Source organism: Carettochelys insculpta, chromosome 3 (genome assembly GCF_033958435.1).
Source record: "Carettochelys insculpta isolate YL-2023 chromosome 3, ASM3395843v1, whole genome shotgun sequence".
In the NCBI taxonomy this organism is placed as follows: Eukaryota; Metazoa; Chordata; order Testudines; family Carettochelyidae; genus Carettochelys; species Carettochelys insculpta.
In genome coordinates this window covers 211,386,205-211,405,078 of record NC_134139.1, presented here as the reverse complement: position 1 = coordinate 211,405,078, position 18,874 = coordinate 211,386,205, and the positions used below count along the sequence as shown (strand labels likewise).

At 53.8% G+C, this 18,874-nt stretch overlaps 1 protein-coding gene across 4 annotated transcripts in view; it reads left to right on the top strand.

Moving 5' to 3' along the window:
• IFT172 (intraflagellar transport 172) overlaps positions 1-18,874 on the top strand; it is a 231,338-nt gene that overhangs the window by 169,593 nt on the left and 42,871 nt on the right. For 2 of the 4 annotated variants that reach the window (XR_012645170.1, XM_074991601.1), the window contains exons 37-42: positions 4,795-4,904; positions 6,801-6,864; positions 9,505-9,591; positions 15,698-15,814; positions 16,310-16,420; positions 17,380-17,499. Coding sequence is in view for 3 of the 4 variants with exons in the window: in XM_074991601.1 (XP_074847702.1) it covers positions 4,795-4,904; positions 6,801-6,864; positions 9,505-9,591; positions 15,698-15,814; positions 16,310-16,420; positions 17,380-17,499 (609 nt within the window). In the remaining variant the exon portion in view is untranslated. The remainder of the gene's footprint in view (positions 1-4,794; positions 4,905-6,800; positions 6,865-9,504; positions 9,592-15,697; positions 15,815-16,309; positions 16,421-17,379; positions 17,500-18,874) is intronic. The other 2 variants (XM_074991603.1, XM_074991602.1) reach the window with 1 other exon arrangement.

Genomic DNA, 18,874 nt, shown 5'->3' with positions numbered 1-18,874 from the left:
GTGGAAGGGAGGGCTGCAGGTGGTGTGGTTTCTGTGTGCTGACCAGGGGCAGGAAGAGAAGTGGACATCATGTCCAAGAGGAGGAGGGTGCTTGTGTCCTGATGCTAAGGTGTGAATTATTGGGTGATCCAGTCAGCATAGTGCACTGCGACTTTCAGAAAGCTGTTGATAAGATCCCTCATGAAAGGCTCCTAAGCAAAGTGAGCTGTCAGGGTAAGAGAGAGGATCATAGAATCATAGAATTCTGGGGCTGGCGGGGACCTCAGGAGGTTATAGAGTCCAGCCCCCTGCCTAAAGCAGGTTCAACCCCAACTAAATCATCCCAGCCAGCACTACGTCAAGCCAGGACCTAAAAACCTCTAGGGATGGAGATTCCACCACTTCTCTCAGTAACACATTCCTGTGCTTCACCACCCTCCTGGGGAAATAGCTGTTCCTAGTATCCATCCTACACCTCCCCCTCTGTAACTTCAGACCATTGCTCCTTGTTCTGCCATCTGTCACAATTGAGAACAGTCTCTCTCCAACCTCTTTAGACCCCCCCTTTCAGAAATTTGAAGACTGCTATCAAATTGCCCCTCAGTCATTTCTTCTGCAAACTAAGCCGAAATCTCTCAGGCGCTCCTCGTAGGTCATGTGCTCCAGACCCCTAATCGTTTTCATTGCCCTCCGCTGAGCCCTCACCAATGTGTCCACATCCTTTCTGTACTGAGGGGCCCAGAACTGGACACTACTCCAGATGAGGCCTCACCAGAGCTGAATAGAAGGGAATAATAACTTCCCTATATCTGCTGGAAATGCTTCTCCTAATGCACCCCAATATGCCATTAGCCTTCTTGGCTACAAGGGCACACTGTTAACTCATAGCCAGCCTCTCATCCACTGTAATCCCCAGGTCTTTTTCTGCTGCACTGCTACTTTGCTAGTCAGTCCCCAGCATGTAACAATGCTTGAGATTTTTCCATCCTAAGTGCAGGACTCTGCACTTTTCCTTGTGGACCTCATCAAATTTGTTTTGGCCCAATCCTCCAATTTGTCTAGGTCACTCTGGGGTCTATCCCTACCCTCCAATATTCTACCTGACCCCCTAGCTTAGTGTTGTCTACATATTTTCTGAGGCTGCAATCCATTCCCTCATCCAGGTCATTAACAAAGATGTTGAATAGTACTGGTCTTAGAACTGATCCTTGGGGCACTCCACTTGAAACCAAATACCTACCAGACACTGAGCCATTGACCACTACCCGTTGAGCCCGTCTCTCAAGCCAGTTTTCTATCCATCCTACAGTCCATGGATCCAATCCGTACTTCCTTAAGTTGTGGGCAAGAATATTGTGGGACTGTATCAAAAGCCTTGCTGAAGTCAAGGTATATCACATCCACTGACTTGCCCATGTCCACAGAGCCTGTTACCTCATCACAGAAGCTAATCAGATTGGTCAGGCGTGACTCACCCTTGATGAATCCATGTTGGCTACTCTTGATCACTTTCCCCTCTTTCAAGTGCTCCAAAATGGGTTCCTTGAGGATTCCTGCCATGAGTTTCCCAGGGACTAAGGTAAGGCTGACAGGTCTATAATTCCCTGGATAGTACCAGATGACTGGAAGAAGGCAAACGTAGTGCCCATCTTTAAAAAAGGAAAGAAGGACAATCCAGGGAACTATAGACCTGTCAGCCTTACCTCAATCCCTGGGAAAATAATGGAGGGAATCCTGAAGGAATCCATTTTGGAACACTTGGAAGAGGGGAAAGGGATCAAAAGTAGCCAACATGGATTCACCAGGGGCAAGTCCTGCCCGACCAATCTGATTAGCTTCTATGACGAGGTAACAGGCTCTGTGGACATGGGGAAGTCAGTGGATGTGATATACCTTGACTTCAGCAAGGCTTTTGATACAGTCTCCCACAACATTCTTGTCCATAAGTTAAGGAAATATGGATTGGATCCTTGGGCTATAAGATGGATAGAAAGCTGGCTTGATGGTCGGGCCCAACGGGTAATGGTCAATGGCTCAATATCTGGATGGAGGTCTGTTTCAAGCAGAGTGCCGCAAGGCTCAGTTCTGGGGCCAGTGTTATTCAACATCTTTATTGATGACCTGGATGATGGACTGGATTGCACCCTCAGCAAGTTTGCAGATGACACAAAACTCGGGGGAGAGGTAGATTCGTTGGGGGGTGGAGAGAGAATCCAGAGGGACCTGGATAAATTGGCGGACTGGGCCAAAAGAAATCTGATGCGGTTCAACAAGGAGAAGTGGAGTCCTGCACCTGGGGTGGAAGAATCCCAAACATTGTTATAGGCTGGGGACTGACTGGCTCAGCAGGAGTACGATGGAAAGGGACCTGGGGATTATGGTGGATGAAAGGCTGGATATGAGTAAACAGTGTGCCCTTGTAGCCAAGAAGGCTAATGGCATACTGGGGTGCATTAGGAGGAGCATTTCGAGCACATCTAGAGAAGTAGTTATTCCTCTTTTTTCGGCACTGGTGAGGCCACATCTGGAATATTGTGTCCAGTTTTGGGCCCCCCCAGCATAAACAGGATGTGGATTTGCTGGAGCAGGTTTAGCGAAGGGCAACAAAATGATTAAGAGTCTGGAGCACAAGACCTATGAGGACAGGCTGAGGGATTTGGGCTTGTTTAGTTTACAGAAGAGAAGACAGAGGTTATTTAATAGCAGCCTTGAACTTCCTGAAGGGAAGCTCTAAAAAGGAGGGTGAGAAACTGTTCTCAGTGGTGTCAGATGGCAGAACAAGGAGCAATGGTCTGAAGTTGAAGAGGGAGAGGTGTAGTTAGATATTAGGAGAAACTACTTCACCAGGCGGGTGGTGAAGCACTGGAATGCGTTGCCTAGAGAGGTGATGGATTCTCCATCCGTTGAGGTTTTTAAGTTCCAGCTGGACAAGGTCCTGTCTGGGATGACTTAGTGGGGGTTGATCCTGCTTGAAGCAGGGAGCTGGACTAGATGACCTCCTGAGGTCCCTTCCAGCCCTGTGATTCTGTCCTCCTTTCCTTTTTAAAAATGAGCACTACATTTGCCTTTGTCCAATCATTCGAGACCTCTCCCAATCTCCCTGAGTTTTCAAAGATAATAGCCAATGACAATCTGCAATGACGTGTGCCAATTTCCTCAGTACCCTGGGATGCCTTAAATCTGGACCCATGGATTTGTGTGTGTCTAGCTTTTCTAAATAGCTCTTATTCCATTCTTTTCCCGCTGAGGGCTGCCCAGCTCCTTCCCAGACTGCATTGCCTAGTGCCATAGTAGGGGAGCTGACCTTATCCGTGAAGACTGAGGCAAAAAAGCATTGAGTAATTCAGCCTTTCCCACATCATCTGTCACTAGGTTACCTCCCTCATCCAGTAACAGCCTCAAACCCTCCCTGATAACCATCTTATTATTAACATACCTGTAGAAGCCCTTCTTGTTGCCCTTCAGATTCCTTGCTAGCTGCAGTTCCAATTGTGCTTTCGCTTTCCTGACACCCCGATATTCTCCAGCCATATATTTATACTCCTCCTTGGTCATCTGTCCAAGTTTCCACTTCTCATACACATCCTTTTTGAGTTTATGCTCTTGAAGGATTTCCCTTGTAAGCCAAGCTGGTTGTCTACCATATTTGCTTTTCTTACTGCGTATCGGGATGATTCGTTCCTGTGCCTTCAGTAAGACGACTTTAAAATACGACCAGTTCTCCTGAACTCCTTTCCCCTTCGTATTAGCTTCCCTGGGGATTCTGCCCATCAGTTGTCTCAGGGAGTCAAAGTCTGCTCTTCTGAAATCAAGGGTCTGTACTTTACTGCTCACCCTTCTTCCTTTTGTCTGGATTCTGAAATCTACCATCTCATGGTCGCTGCAGCCCAGGTTGCCACCCACTTCTATTTCTCCTACTCTTTCTTCCCTGTTTGTGAGCAGCAGGTCAAGCTGCGTACGGCCCCTCATCGGTTCCTTCAGCACTTGTACCAGGATGTTATCCCCAACATTCTCTTAAAAGCTTCCTGGGTTGTTTATGCACTGCTCTGTTGGTCTCCCAACAAATGTCTGGGTGATTAAAGTCTCCCATGAACATAAGAATGGCCACACTGGGTCAGACCAAAGGTCCATTTAGACCAGTATCCTGTCTGCCGAAAGTAGCCAATGCCTGGTGCCCTAAAGGAGGTCAACCGAAGACAATGATCAAGCGATTTGTCTCCTGCCATCCATCTCCCACCTTCGACAAAAGGCTAGGCACCATTCCTTACCCCTTGCTAATGAGAACCAGGGCCTGTGATTTGGAAGCTTCTCTTAGGTTCCTCTCTTGGATCAGTAACTGGTTAAAACAGGAACCAAAAGGTAAGAATAAGCAGTCAGTTTTCAGCATGGAGAGAGGTAAATAGCAGGCTTCTCACAGGATCTTCACTGTGACCCGGGATAGCATTCGGGAGGTCCACTGCCCAAACTCCCACCAAAATTTTACTTGCTAAATGGGGAGCCCCCACCCCTTTCTGTGGCCCTCCCTGGACCCCAGGCAACACTCATCCTTGTCAGAGCTGTTCAGTGTATTCATAAAAGATGACAAGTGAGGTGACAAAGTTTGCCAGTGGTACAAAAGTCACTCACCCTGAAGTGTTTGGCATTGGTCAGTGTCAGCACACAGGGCATTGGACTAAATGCAGCATGGCTCTGAGCCAGCCTGGCCATCCTTTGTTGTGGAGCACATTTTATTGGTGCTCAGAGGCTGCATTCTGAGATCTGGCTGTACGTGGGGGCTCTGCACATGCTCACGCATGACCTGCTCTTCTCCTGCAGGCAGCCGAGCTCTACCTCAACCTGGACCTCATCCGAGAAGCCATTGATGCTTTCATTGAGGGCGAGGAATGGAACAAGGCAAAACGTGTGGCCAAGGAGCTCGACCCAAAGTAACCCTTTGGCCTGGTCCTCCCCACTGCCCTCTGCAGGTTCCTCTCTGTCCTGCTCCCCTGATCTCCTGCAAATTCTCCCCTGCCATGTCCTGCTTCACCTCATGCTGCTGGCTCCCCTGCTTTCTGCCTGCTCCCTGGAGGTTCCTCTCCATCCTCCCTCCTACTGTTTACTTCCCCTGCAGACTCCCCTCTGCCCTGTCCATCCCCTGCAGGTTCCCTCTCACCCCTGCAAACTCCCCTCTGCCGTGTCCCCCTTCACCTCCCACTGCAGGCTCCCCTCCCACTTCAGCTACCCCAGGAGGCTTTCCTCCAACCTGCCCACCCTCTACAGCCTCCTCTGTCCTGTCCCCCTCCACCTCCTGCTTCAGGTCCCCTCCATCCTCTGTCCCCACCCTTTACCTCCCCAAGCAGGCTCCCTTCTGTCTTCTGTTCCTGCCTCACTGCTGCCTGCCGGATCACGTCCATCCTGTCCCCTGCTCACCTGCCCCTTCAGGCTCCACTCCTTCCTGTCCCCGCACCCCCTTGCAGGTTCCACTCCATCATATCCCTCCCCCCCCCCGAGAAAATTCCCATCCATCCTGCCCACCCCCTGCAGGCTCTCCTCCATCCTGTCCCCACTTACCTTCTCTTGGAGTTCCTTCTGTCTTGTGCCCCGCACTTCTCCCTACAGGCTCCACTCGGTCCTGTTTTCCTCTCTCCTCTCTCTGGAGGTTCCCCTGCAGGCTGCCCTCAATCCTCTCCCTCCCCCACTGTTCCCCACAGCTTCCCCCATTCCCACACTGTCCTGCACACCTGGGCTACGTCTACACGTGAAGCCAACATCGAAATAGGCTATTTAGATGAATAACGTCTACACGTCCTCCAGGGCTGGCAACGTCGACGTTCAACTTCGACGTTGCGCGGCACCACATCGAAATAGGCGCTGCGAGGGTACGTCTACACGCCAAAGTAGCACACATCGAAATAAGGGTGCCAGGCACAGCTGCAGACAGGGTCACAGGGCGGACTCAACAGCAAGCCGCTCCCTTAAAGGGCCCCGCCCAGACACAGTTGCACTAAACAACACAAGATTCACAGAGCCGACAACTGGTTGCAGACCCTGTGCCTGCAGCATGGATCCCCAGCTGCGGCAGCAGCAGCCAGAAGCCCTGGGCTAAGGGCTGCTGCCCACGGTGACCACAGAGCCCCGCACGGGCTGGAGAGACAGCATCTCTCAACCCCCCAGCTGATGGCCGCCATGGAGGACCCGGCAATTTCGACGTTGCTGGACGCGGATCGTCTACACGGTCCCTACTTTGACGTTGAACGTCGAAGTAGGGCGCTATTCCGATCCCCTCATGAGGTTAGCGACTTCGACGTCTCGCCGCCTAACGTCGAAGTTAACTTCGAAATAGCGCCCGACGCGTGTAGCCGCGACGGGCGCTATTTCGAAGTTGGTGCCGCTACTTGGAAGTCGCGTGCACGTGTAGACGCGGCTCTGGTGTTCCTCAGTCACCCTCAGCTTGCTCTTCCCCGTACTGCCCTTTAGGTACTGTCAGTCCTACCCCTTTCTCTCTCGCATGGATCAACCCCCTCCCACCTGAAGCACTCACTGCCCTTTCCCTGCTGGCTCTTTGCTTCTCTGCTGCCTTTGTCCCAGCAGCCTTCATCCCCGCTCTCTCCCCTCACAGCCGGGGCTGGGTTGTCTCTGTGCTGTCACTCACCTGTGCCCACCCAGGTGCCCACAGGGGACTGCCTCTCCTCCTGGGCCCTGATCGTCACAGCTGTCTGGCAGATGTACCCCAGCTGCGGTGCTTCTGGTCCCTCTCACTGCAGCTGCAGTGGGACCCCACCAGATGACAGGGCACCCTTGATTTCACTGCCAACAAGGTCCCTTCCCCTTCTGCCCGGCAGGTCAGAGGAGTACGTGGACCAGTGCTATAAGGAGCATTTAAAGAATCAGGGCAAAGTCGATTCGGTAAGACTGTTTATGTCTGGGGCTGGAGTTGTTGTGTGCCCAAGGGCCCCTCCCATGTGTCTGAGAGCCTGGGCGGGGGCAGTGTGATGTGTGGGGGCTGGGAGCCTGGGCTGGGGGGCAGTGTGATGCGTGGGGGCTGGGAGCCTGGGCTGGGGGGGGCAGTGTGATGCATGGGGGCTGGGAGCCTGGGCTGGGGGGGGCAGTGTGATGCGTGGGGGCTGGGTGCCTGGGCTGAGGGGGGGCAGTGTGATGCGTGGGGGCTGGGTGCCTGGGCTGAGGGGGGGCAGTGTGATGCGTGGGGGCTGGGAGCCTGGGCTGGGGGGGGGCAGTGTGATGTGTCGGGGCTGGGTGCCTGGGCTGGGGGGGGCAGTGTGATGTGTCGGGGCTGGGCGCCTGGGCTGGGGGGGGCAGTGTGATGTGTGGGGGTTGGGGGGGCAGTGTGATGTGTGGGAGCTGGGAGCCTGGGCTGAGGGGGGGCAGTGTGATGTGTGGGAGCTGGGAGCCTGGGCTGAGGGGGGGCAGTGTGATGTGTCGGGGCTGGGTGCCTGGGCTGAGGGGGGGCAGTGTGGTGTGTGGGGGCTGGGAGCCTGGGCTGAGGGGGAGAAGTGTGGTGTGTGGGGGCTGGGAGCCTGGGCTGAGGGGGGGAAGTGTGGTGTTTGGGGGCTGGGAGCCTGGGCTGAGGGGGGGAAGTGTGGTGTGTGAGGGCTGGGAGCCTGGGCTGAGGGGGGGAAGTGTGGTGTGTGGGGGCTGGGAGCCTGGGCTGAGGGGGGGAAGTGTGGTGTGTGGGGGCTGGGTGCCTGGGCTGAGGCGGGGAAGTGTGGTGTGTGGGGGCTGGGTGCCTGGGCTGAGGTGGGGAAGTGTGATGTGTCGGGGCTGGGAGCCTGGGCTGAGGCGGGGAAGTGTGATGTGTCGGGGCTGGGTGCCTGGGCTGAGGGGGGGCAGTGTGATGCGTGGGGACTGGGTGCCTGGGCTGAGGCGGGGAAGTGTGATGTGTCGGGACTGGGTGCCTGGGCTGAGGGGGAGAAGTGTGGTGTGTGGGGGCTGGGAGCCTGGGCTGAGGCGGGGAAGTGTGATGTGTCGGGGCTGGGTGCCTGGGCTGAGGGGGAGAAGTGTGGTGTGTGGGGGCTGGGAGCCTGGGCTGAGGCGGGGAAGTGTGATGTGTCGGGGCTGGGTGCCTGGGCTGAGGGGGAGAAGTGTGGTGTGTGGGGGCTGGGAGCCTGGGCTGAGGCGGGGAAGTGTGATGTGTCGGGGCTGGGTGCCTGGGCTGAGGGGGAGAAGTGTGGTGTGTGAGGGCTGGGAGCCTGGGCGGGGGCAGTGTGATGTGTCGGGGCTGGGAGCCTGGGCTGAGGGGGGGCAGTGTGATGTGTCGGGGCTGGGTGCCTGGGCTGAGGGGGAGAAGTGTGGTGTGTGGGGGCTGGGAGCCTGGGCTGAGGGGGAGAAGTGTGGTGTGTGGGGGCTGGGAGCCTGGGCTGAGGCGGGGAAGTGTGGTGTGTGAGGGCTGGGAGCCTGGGCGGGGGCAGTGTGATGTGTCGGGGCTGGGAGCCTGGGCTGAGGGGGGGCAATGTGGTGTGTGGGGGCTGGGAGCCTGGGCTGAGGGCGGGAAGTGTGGTGTGTGGGGGCTGGGAGCCTGGGCTGAGGCGGGGAAGTGTGGTGTGTGGGGGCTGGGAGCCTGGGCTGAGGCGAGGAAGTGTGGTGTGTGAGGGCTGGGAGCCTGGGCGGGGGCAGTGTGATGTGTCGGGGCTGGGAGCCTGGGCTGAGGGGGGGCAGTGTGATGTGTCGGGGCTGGGAGCCTGGGCTGAGGGGGAGAAGTGTGGTGTGTGGGGGCTGGGAGCCTGGGCTGAGGTGGGGAAGTGTGGTGTGTGGGGGCTGGGAGCCTGGGCTGAGGGGGGGAAGTGTGGTGTGTGAGGGCTGGGAGCCTGGGCTGAGGGGGGGAAGTGTGGTGTGTGAGGGCTGGGAGCCTGGGCTGAGGGGGGGAAGTGTGGTGTGTGAGGGCTGGGAGCCTGGGCTGGGGGGGTCGGCAGTGTGATGTGTGGGGGCTGGGAGCCTGGGCTCAGGAGAGGCAGTGTGATGCGTGGGGGCTGGGAGCCTGGGCTCAGGAGAGGCAGTGTGATGCATGGGGGCTGGGAGCCTGGCTGGGAGCAGTGTGATGCGTGGGGGCTGGGAGCCTGGCGGGGGGCAGTGTGATGCGTGGGGACTGGGTGCCTGGGCTGGGAGGGGCAGTGTGATGTGTGGGGGCTGGGTGCCTGGGCTGAGAGGGGCAGTGTGATGCGTGGGGGCTGGGTGCCTGGCTGAGAGCAGTGTGATGTGTGGGGGCTGGGTGCCTGGGCTGGGAGGGGCAGTGTGATGTGTGGGGGCTGGGTGCCTGGGCTGGGAGGGGCAGTGTGATGTGTGGGGGCTGGGTGCCTGGGCTAGGAGGGGCAGTGTGATGTGTGGGGGCTGGGTGCCTGGGCTGGGAACAGTGTGATGTGTGGGGGCTGGGTGCCTGGGCGGGGGGCAGTGTGATGTGTGGGGGCTGGGTGGTTGTGCTGGGGAGTCGGGGGGAGGGGCAAGGTGCCCATGCTGGGGCAATGTCACCAGGTCAGTGCATTCATGGGTGGTGTGTGTGTGTGTGTGTGTGTCTCTCTCTCTCCTGTTCTGCAGCTGGTGGGGGTGGATGTCATGGCTGCCCTGGATATGTATGCAGAGCGGGAGCAATGGGAGAAGTGCCTTGAGACCGCTGCAAAGCAGGTACCACTCCACCCTGGACGCCACACTCACAGCTCTGCCACTGCTGTGCAGGCCAGGCTGATCACCAGGATGCAGCCTGTGCTGGGCGGGTGGGGTCCGAGCAAGAGTAAATGGGGAGAAGCAGGGCAGATGGAACAGTTGGGAACATAGCTTCTGATTAGCGTCTATGAGGGGTTAACTGGCTCTGCAGACATGGGGAAGTCAGTGGATGTGATATACCTTGACTTCAGCAAGGCTTTTGATACGGTCTCCCACAACATTTTTGTCCATAAGTTAAGGAAATATGGCTTGGATCCTTGGATTATAAGATGCCGGAAGGGGTTCCACAGCCGTCTCCAGCACTGGCAGACCAGGCTTTGGCTGCCATCCCAAATGTGCAAATGGCACCAGCTGAACCACAGCTGTTACCGGAGCTAGAATAACATGGGTACTGGCACTGCATCTGTTGCCTTGGAGGGGCTCACATCCCACAAGAGCTCTCAATGCACGAGCCGCACTGCTCAGGCTAGGAAAAACGGAGAGCTGAGCTTTACATGCTCCCTTTGACGAGGCTCTTGAGCCGATGCCAGACTCGTAATTCAATGCGGACCATGTCCCTCCTGACACGGACCCCGTTGGTTCCTCAGTGAGGACAGAAGCGACGAGCAAGTCTCCCATGTCATGCTCTCTGTCCAGGGGCAGCATGGGAGATGAACCAAGCCCAAGCCTGCCGCCAATTTTCACCTTAAAGCTGCACTTTGCAGAAAGCGACTCCAACCCCTGCTCCAACAGCGGTGGTAGCACCAGAGGGGATAGTGTGACCATCACTGGCACTGGCAAACCAAACTTTAGCTGCTGTGCCAAACATGCAAATGACTCTGGCTGAGCCAAAGCCATTACCAGAGCCACAACAACATGCAATGCCACATTCTCTCTCAGCACTGGGGGCTGATTTCTCCTTACAATACTCATCTTCAAGTGCAGCTCATGCATCTCACGCTGTTCACTACAGTGGTCCCATAATAGATCACTTGAGAGCATCTACCGTGCACAGCACCAGCCATCTCCTACCTTCTCCGCCTCCCTACACCATGAAAAGGGGAGAGACTAGTATGATACTCACATGCCAGATGATTGGGTCACAGCTGCCTCCGGACTCACCAATGCCTGAATCTGCATTGTCTCAAGGAGAGGCAATCACACCCCTAGACCTTTCTTCTCCTGTTGACCTAGAACAGTTTCATGATCTTTTTAAAAGAGTGGCAATTAGCCAGGAAATTGCCTTTCAGAAATGCCAGAGAAATACTATAAACTTCAAAAAAAAAAAAATAGAATTTCGAACCACTGGCCATGGGCAGGCTGGATCTACCACTCTGTGATAATGAAGGCAGCAGGTGAAGTCTTGACTAAATCTGACCACACCTACACCCACGAATAAATGTGCTGATAGAATGTGGACTTTTTGCTTTTAAATCCACAACACATTTCTCTGGTGGTAGATGCTACCAACCAGAGAACAAAAACATCAAAATACAAAACTATCCTTTCTAATAAGGAGCATAAATGCCTGAAACTGTCTGGTAGAAAGATATATTCATCTTCTACACTTCAACTACACATAGCTAATTTTTCAGCACTTTTAGCTAAGTATGACTTTGGCAATTAAGACAGATTTTCTCAACTAATTCTTCATCTTACAGACAGCAAGACCTGTTCTCAAACCTATAGTCCAGGAAGGCCACACAATGCATCAAAATACCATTGCAAGTGGCAGTAGACTCTGGTGATACAAGACAGAGCCAGAGCCTCAGCCACTGTTATCACAAGATCCTTATGGTTGCAGACAGCAGGTGTCCTGACAGAACTCCACACAAAAGTGGAGGACTTACCATTTGATGAAATCAAGCTCTTTGCAACAAATATGGACAAGATCGTATATTTCAGCAAAGACACACAAAATACAAATGCAGCAAGTATTCAAGAGTAGGCAGACACCACAAATCTCTGGGGGGATGCCATCTTCCTCTCTTGTCTGCCTTTCCACCTGTTCTTTAGATAGCCAGAATCCTCAGGAAAATCCAGACAGATGGAGCACGAATCATCTTTATAGCTCCAGCCTGACTGAGTCAGATCTAATTCCTCTAACTCTCTCAGAACAAGGGTGCCATGCTTCACCCCAGACCACATACCCTACATCTGACAGCCTGGTTTCTGTCTGGCTCACATAGAACGCACACCACTACTCTTAACAAGTGAGAGATGCTGCTACAGAGCACGAGAAACAACACGCAGTACTTACTTCTCCAAGTGCAATCACTTCTCATCCTGTTGCTCTGAGAGGGGAATACAACCCGTAAAAGCCCCACTGCATATGTTTCTTGACTACATTCTTTACCTAAAAGATACTCATCTATCACTGTCTTCACTCCTAATCCAACTTCTGGCGATCACAGCCTTCCATCCCCTGTAGAAGGCTCTTGGTGTTCGCTCAACTGATCATAAAAAGGTTTCCAAAGGTTTCCAAAACATCATGCCTCCTCACAAACCTATTCCTCTGCCTTGGGACTTGAAACTTGTCCTCCGTACGTTGGTGGGACTGCCATTCGAGTCAGTAGGCACAAGTTCCCTGGCCATGTTAACAATGAAAACACTGTTTTTAGTGGCGATAACATCAGCTCGAATGCTAAGCAAGAGAGCTTCTTGGACCAGCTCTCCATCCTATACAACCTTCCACAAATTGGTATTATGACTGCATCCTGCCTTTCTACTGAAAGCGTACTGTCAATTTCGTATTAATGAATGTATAATCCTACCTACTTTTTACCCTAATCCACATGCTTGCCATGTGGAAGCCAAACTGTACACTTTGCGTGGCAGAAGATCCATATCCTCCGACATAGACAGGACATGGTCCTTTAGAAAATTGCAAAGTTTATTTTTATCCATTGCACGAAGATCAAAGAGATTGCCCCTGTAATCCCAACGTATATTGAGACTCATATCTACATGCATAATGCAATGATCTTCTATTTGAAACAAACCAATCCTGGTATATCTGAAGGCACACCCTACAAGATCAGTAGCAACATCCATAGCCTTCTTAAAGGGAGTGCCATTACAGGACATATATCATGCAGCCATGTGGTCCTCTAACCACACGTTCATGACGTACTGTGCAACGTACTCTTATGCAGACAAAGATATGGTAGAAGCTGACAGTACTGTCTACAGTAGATACACCAAATCAAAACCCACCATCCAAATAAGGGGATACTGCTCTACAGTCACCTCTGGTGGAGCACCCATGAGAACAGCACTCGAAGAAGAGAGAGTTGTCTGTCTTCACGGACAAGGACAGCTCCTACACTACAGTGCTAGACATTGCGGAATGGGAAGGTGGAGGGCAGCCATCGGTGGGGAAGAAACGAGTTAAAGAGCCACCTAGAAACCATGGATCTGAATTTAATGCACCAAGGGTACTGAGGGAATTGGCAGATCTCATTGCTGAGCCTACGGCCATTATCTTTGAAGACTCTTGGAGATCAGCAGAGATCCCAGATGACTGGAAAAAGGCAGATGTAGTACCCATCTTTAAAGAAGGAAAGGACAATCCAGGGAACTATAGACCGGTCAACCTTACCTCAGTCCCTGGGAAATAATGGAGGAGCTCCTCAAGGAATCCATTTTGGAGCACTTGGAAGAGGGGAAAGTGATCAAGAAAAGTCAACAGGGATTCACCTAGGGCAGGTCCTGCCTGACCAATCTGATTAGCTTCTAAGACGAAGTAACAAGCTCCGCAGACATGGGGAAGTCAGTGGATGTGATATACCTTGACTTCAGCAAAGCTTTTGATACGGTCTCCCACAACATTCTTGTCCATAAATTAAGGAAATATGGATTGGATCCTTGGACTATAAGATGGATAGAAAGCTGGCTTGATGATCGGGCCCAACGGGTACTGGTCAATGGTTCAATATCTGGATGGCGGTCGGTTTCAAGCAGAGTGCTGCAAGGCTCGGTTCTGGGGCCAGTGTTATTCAACATCTTTATTAATGACCTGGATGAGGAACTGGATGGCACCCTCTGCAATTTTGCAGATGACACAAAACTAGGGGGAGAGGTAGATTCGTTGGAGGATAGAGAGAGAATCCAGAGGGACCTGGATAAATTGGAGGACTGGGCCAAAAGAAATCTGATGCGGTTCGATAAGGAGAAGTGTAGATTCCTGCACCTGGGGCGGAAGAATCCCAAACATTGTCACAGGCTGGGGACCGACTGGCTCAGCAGCAGTACGATGGAAAGGGACCTAGGGGTTATGGTGGATGAAAGGCTGGATATGAGTAAACAGTGTGCCCTTGTAGCCAAGAAGGCTAACGGCATACTGGGGTGCATTAGGAGGAGCATTTCAAGCAGATCTGGAGAAGTAGTTATTTCTCTCTTTTCGGCACTGTTGAGGCCACATCTGGAATATTGTGTCCAATTTTGGGCCCCCCAGTATAAAAAGGATGTGGATTTGCTGGAGCAGGTTCAGCGGATGGCAACAAAAATTATTTAAGGGCCTGAAGCACAAGGCCTGTGAGAATAGGCTGAGGGATTTGGGCTTGTTTAGCTCACAGAAGAGAAGACTGAGGGGTGATTTGATAGCAGCCTTCAACTTCCTGCAGGGGAGCTCTAAAGAGGATGGAGAGAGGCCGTTCTAAGTGGTGTCAGATGGCAGAACAAGGAGCAATGGTCTGAAGCTGAGGAGGGAGAGGTGTAGGTTAGATATTAGGAAAAACTACTTTCCCAGGCGGGTGGTGAAGCATTGGAATGCGTTGCCTAGAGAGGTGGTGGATTCTCCATCCCTCGAGGTTTTTAAGTCCCAGCTGGACAAGGTCCTGGCTGGGATGACTTAGTGGGGGTTGATCCTGCTAGAAGCAGGGGGCTGAACTAGATGACCTCCTGAGGTCCCTTCCAGCCCTGTGATTCTGTGATCTGTGATTCTGTGATTTGATAGCAGCCTTCAACTTCCTAAAAGGGGCTCTAAAGATAGTGGAGAGAGGCTGTTCTCAGCAGTGATAGGTGGCAGAACAAGGGCAATGGTCTCAAGTTACAGAGCAGTAGGCACAGGTTGGACATTAGGAAAACCTGTTTTACCAGGTGGGCGGTGAAGCACTGGAATGCATTAGCTATAGAGCTGGTGGAATCTCCATCCCCAGAGCTTTTTACATCCCAGCTTGACAAAGTCCTGGCTGGGAAGACTTAGTTAGGGTTTGTCATGCTTTAGGCGGTGGTTGGACTTGATGATCTCCTGATGTCCCTTCCAGCCCTAGTATTCTGTGATAGTCTAGCCTTGCTTGTGGGGGATAGGACTAGATGCCCAAGTGAGGTCTCTTACCATCCCACGTTTCGATGATTCTATGACTACACAGCAGTTCAACACCTAAGACTGGTCCAGGACAGCTAACTCAGGCTGTGGGGATGTAAAATTTTCATGTAAATATTTGGGCTCAGGCTGGAGTTTGGATTCTGCAACCCTGCAATATCCACACAGCAGTTTTTAGTCTCACAGTCTAAGCAGTAAAAGCCTAAATCAGCTGGCTCAGTCCTGATGGGTCTTTTATTCCAGTGTAAACGTATCCTCTGAGCGATATCTGACTTAGTCCTACACCACATTGTGATGAAAAATTTAACATTATACAGATCATTTCAATAAATATATCAAAACTATTTACTTGACAGTTTGCAAGAAGTGCTGCTTAGAAACCTGTCTAACTGGAGTGTTTCTAGAGGTGTCCAGCAGGGCACTGTTCTGTATCTTGCAGGCTCAGCCTTAGGGCAAGGGGAGCAAGATGGTTTCCTTGGGTTCTGGGCCTTCATGGCCCCATACTCCAACTGAAAATTGCATCCACCAGCTGTACCCAATGTTAGTGTGCTGCCATGGGCCCCACCCACCATTTAGGCTCAGCTGTCAGAATGCCCATCTGGCGCCCCACCAGGCTGGCTGTAATATCTTGGTCAGTGGTCTATGACAAGGCGTCAACCAAATGAGTGGAGGGTAAATCATGAGATGGTGACTAAGCGCTACAGGGGGTCTGGATCGAAAGCCCAGTCCAGCTGTTGTTTCCTCTTTCTGTTCCTGTTCCAGAATTATAAAGTCCTGCACAAGTATGTCGCTCTGTACGCAACCCACCTCATCCGGGAAGGCAGCTACGACAAAGCGCTGAGCCTCTATGTCCAGCATGGAGCTCCTGCCAACCAGCAGGTAAAGGTTCAGTGAGTGGCAGGATCCCTCTAGGGCTGGCCCCTGGCCTGGGCCCCTCCACTCTGAGCAGACCACTCTTGCTCTGGCCATATCTGCAGGGAATGTGTTGTAGGACCCAGCTTTGCACCCACAGGGGCTCCTCCGTGCTGGGTCTGCAGCCAGCACCCACTCTTTCTGCCTCCTGAGCAGCAGGAAGTGGTGGTGAGGCACTGAGAAGCTATGCCACATGTGTGCTGAATCTGGGGACAACCCAAGGTCGCACTTTGGTTTATTCATTCCTGGGGGCTCTGGAGAGTCCTGAGGAGGAACGTGTGGCGCCAGGCGGCAGCTCAAGGACCACTGTTCCCTTCATAACGGCTGGAGACATTGCGTCAGAATAGTCAGGAGTGCAGCTGATGAGACTCTCGTCTGCTTTCCCCACGTGGTGGGGGAAGACAGGGATGCCCCTCATCTTCCACCCAGAAACCAGGACACATGGCTTTCCCCTTTGTGCAGAATTTCAACATCTACAAGCGCCTCTTTGTTGAGTTGGTCAATGCACCTGGGATGAACAGCTCCGAGGCCTATCCCAGCTGGGCCAACCTGCGTGATGTCTTCTTCAGCCTGGTGAGTGTAACTACACTGCCCCTTCTGATGAGATCATTGTCCTCTGCCCGCCATGGGGTTCTCTCCGCCACCCCCTCCACAGCGCGGCGTCCACGGCTCCCTCTGCCCCCCCTCCCTCCACAGCGCGGCGTCCACGGCTCCCTCTGCCCCCCCTCCCTCCACAGCGCGGCGCCCACGGCTCCCTCTGCCCCCACTCCCTCCACAGCGCGGCACCCACGGCTCCCTCTGTCCCCCCTCCCTCCACAGCGCGGCGCCCACAGCTCCCTCTGCCACCCCCTCCACAGCGCGGCGCCCACGGCTCCCTCTGCCACCCCCTCCACAGCGCGGCGCCCACGGCTCCCTCTGCCACCCCCTCCACAGTGCGGCACCCACGGCTCCCTCTGTCCCCCCTCCCTCCACAGCGCGGCGTCCACGGCTTCCTCTGCCACCCCCTCCACAGCGCGGCGCCCACGGCTCCCTCTGCCACCCCCTCCACAGCGCGGCGCCCACGGCTCCCTCTGCCACCCCCTCCACAGCGCGGCGCCCATGGCTCCCTCTGCCACCCCCTCCACAGCGCAGTGCCCACGTATCCGTCTGCAACCCCCTCCACAGCGCGGCGCCCATGGCTCCCTCTGCCCCCCCCCCACAGCACGGTGCCCACGTATCCCTCTGCCCCTCCCCCCCTCCACAGCACGGCGCCCACGGCTCCCTCTGCCCCCCCCCCACAGCGCGGCACCCACGGCTCCCTCTGCCCCTTCCCCCCTCCACAGCGCAGCGCCCACGGCTCCCTCTGCTTCCCACCCCCACAGCTCCCTCTACACTCTAACCCCGGCACTGATCAGAACCTAAGGCCCCCTCTTCCTCCAGTTCCCTTGAGCTGCTTAGCACACACTGCTCCCCCACCCCACAGCCCTGCCTTCAGTGTGTTCCTGTCTGTCTGCATGGACCCCATGTGCTCACTCACTTCCTGTTCCCTGAAGTGTGAAAACCTGGTGAAGTCCAGTGAAGCAAACACCCCTGCTCATGAGGAGTTTGAGACCATGCTGCTGATATCACACTACTATGCCACCCGCTCCGCCGCGCTGAGCATTAAGCAGCTGGTAAGGTCTCCCGTGCCTTTTGCTCCTGCATCCCCAGGATCAATGGACTGTGGGTCCTGGATTAAGCACCTGGTTGGAGCCCTCTCCAGTGCGTTAGGCCACGGTAGAGGGAGTTCCAGGGGACCAGAGCTCAGGGTGCCACGAGAGTGGCCGTGACTCACTGAGAACCAGCATGTAGGGAGGAGCCATAGCAGCACGATAGGAATCTAATCATCTTCTTCTTGTGCTTGTTCATGTCCATTCCAGCCGGGCGTTTGTGCACGTACACAGTAGCCAAGAGATTTTCCTCCGGCAGCAAGTGTAAGGTTGGCCTGGGTGTCCCTGGACTTACAGAACCATAGAACTGGAAGGAACCTTGAGAGGTCATTAAGTCCAGTCCTCTGGCAGAACCAAGTGCCATATTGATCATCCCAATGTAAAGCCCTGCTAACTTGCCATCCTTTCAGTTCCTTCTTACCACCAGTGGTGATAGCTAGAACTCCCTCTTCTCTTGCTTCAGCAAGCAGACTGCCAGTGCAGTAGCAGAATATTGTGCATCATTTCTAGACATTGGTATAGTTTTAGCAATTATTTATAAGTTTCAGTTACAGGGTTTGTTCACCTTCCCACAAACCCCCATTTTACACTTCTTTGTTACCTGGGCAAGCTGCAATCCCCAGGCTTTAAAACTTGCCAGATTTGCACAAAGCACAAGCCAAAAAGTAACACCCACACCTCTTGCTTATGGTTCCTGGGTGCGGGTGGTCAGAAAGGCCACTGCAAACTTTGTTGGGAATTCTGACCAAGAATGATTAAGGAGAGAGAGCAGTGTCTCAAAATTCTCCTTACGGGGCAGCCCTCCAACTTCAGCATACCTATGCACTGGCGACCCTGCTGCCAGCACATCCTCTTCTGTGTTTAGTGCTCAGGTGCTCTCATCAAAGGATCTGGCACCAAAGAAAGATGTAGGCAAGGAACGACACCAGCATGGAGCCTCTGGGGACATCGCAGCCTTCCATTCTAGGCCCAGTTGCTGGTGCATAAGCCGAAAAGACCAGAGAGTGGCTGATCCCCCTCAGCAAGGTCCAGTGATCAGCCTCCAGTGACACCTTAGTTGGCCACAGCTCAGAGACTCAGGTTGGAGCCACATTCATTCCTGCCCAAGCAAGGCAGTTGAGTCCAGGTCCATCTCGCTCACTGCTCCCATCAGGACAGTTACTGTTCCCTTCTGCCTCAGAGGCTTCGAGACACCGCAAGACATATTGAGGCTCACAGTGCCATTCCTGTTGCATAGAAAGGAGAGCATCCAAGCACCTCAGTTGTCAAAGGGAAAGTGGCGATGGTGGCATGTCAATCCCCATCATCTCAGCGTACTTCTGCTCCCACCCTGGCTTCC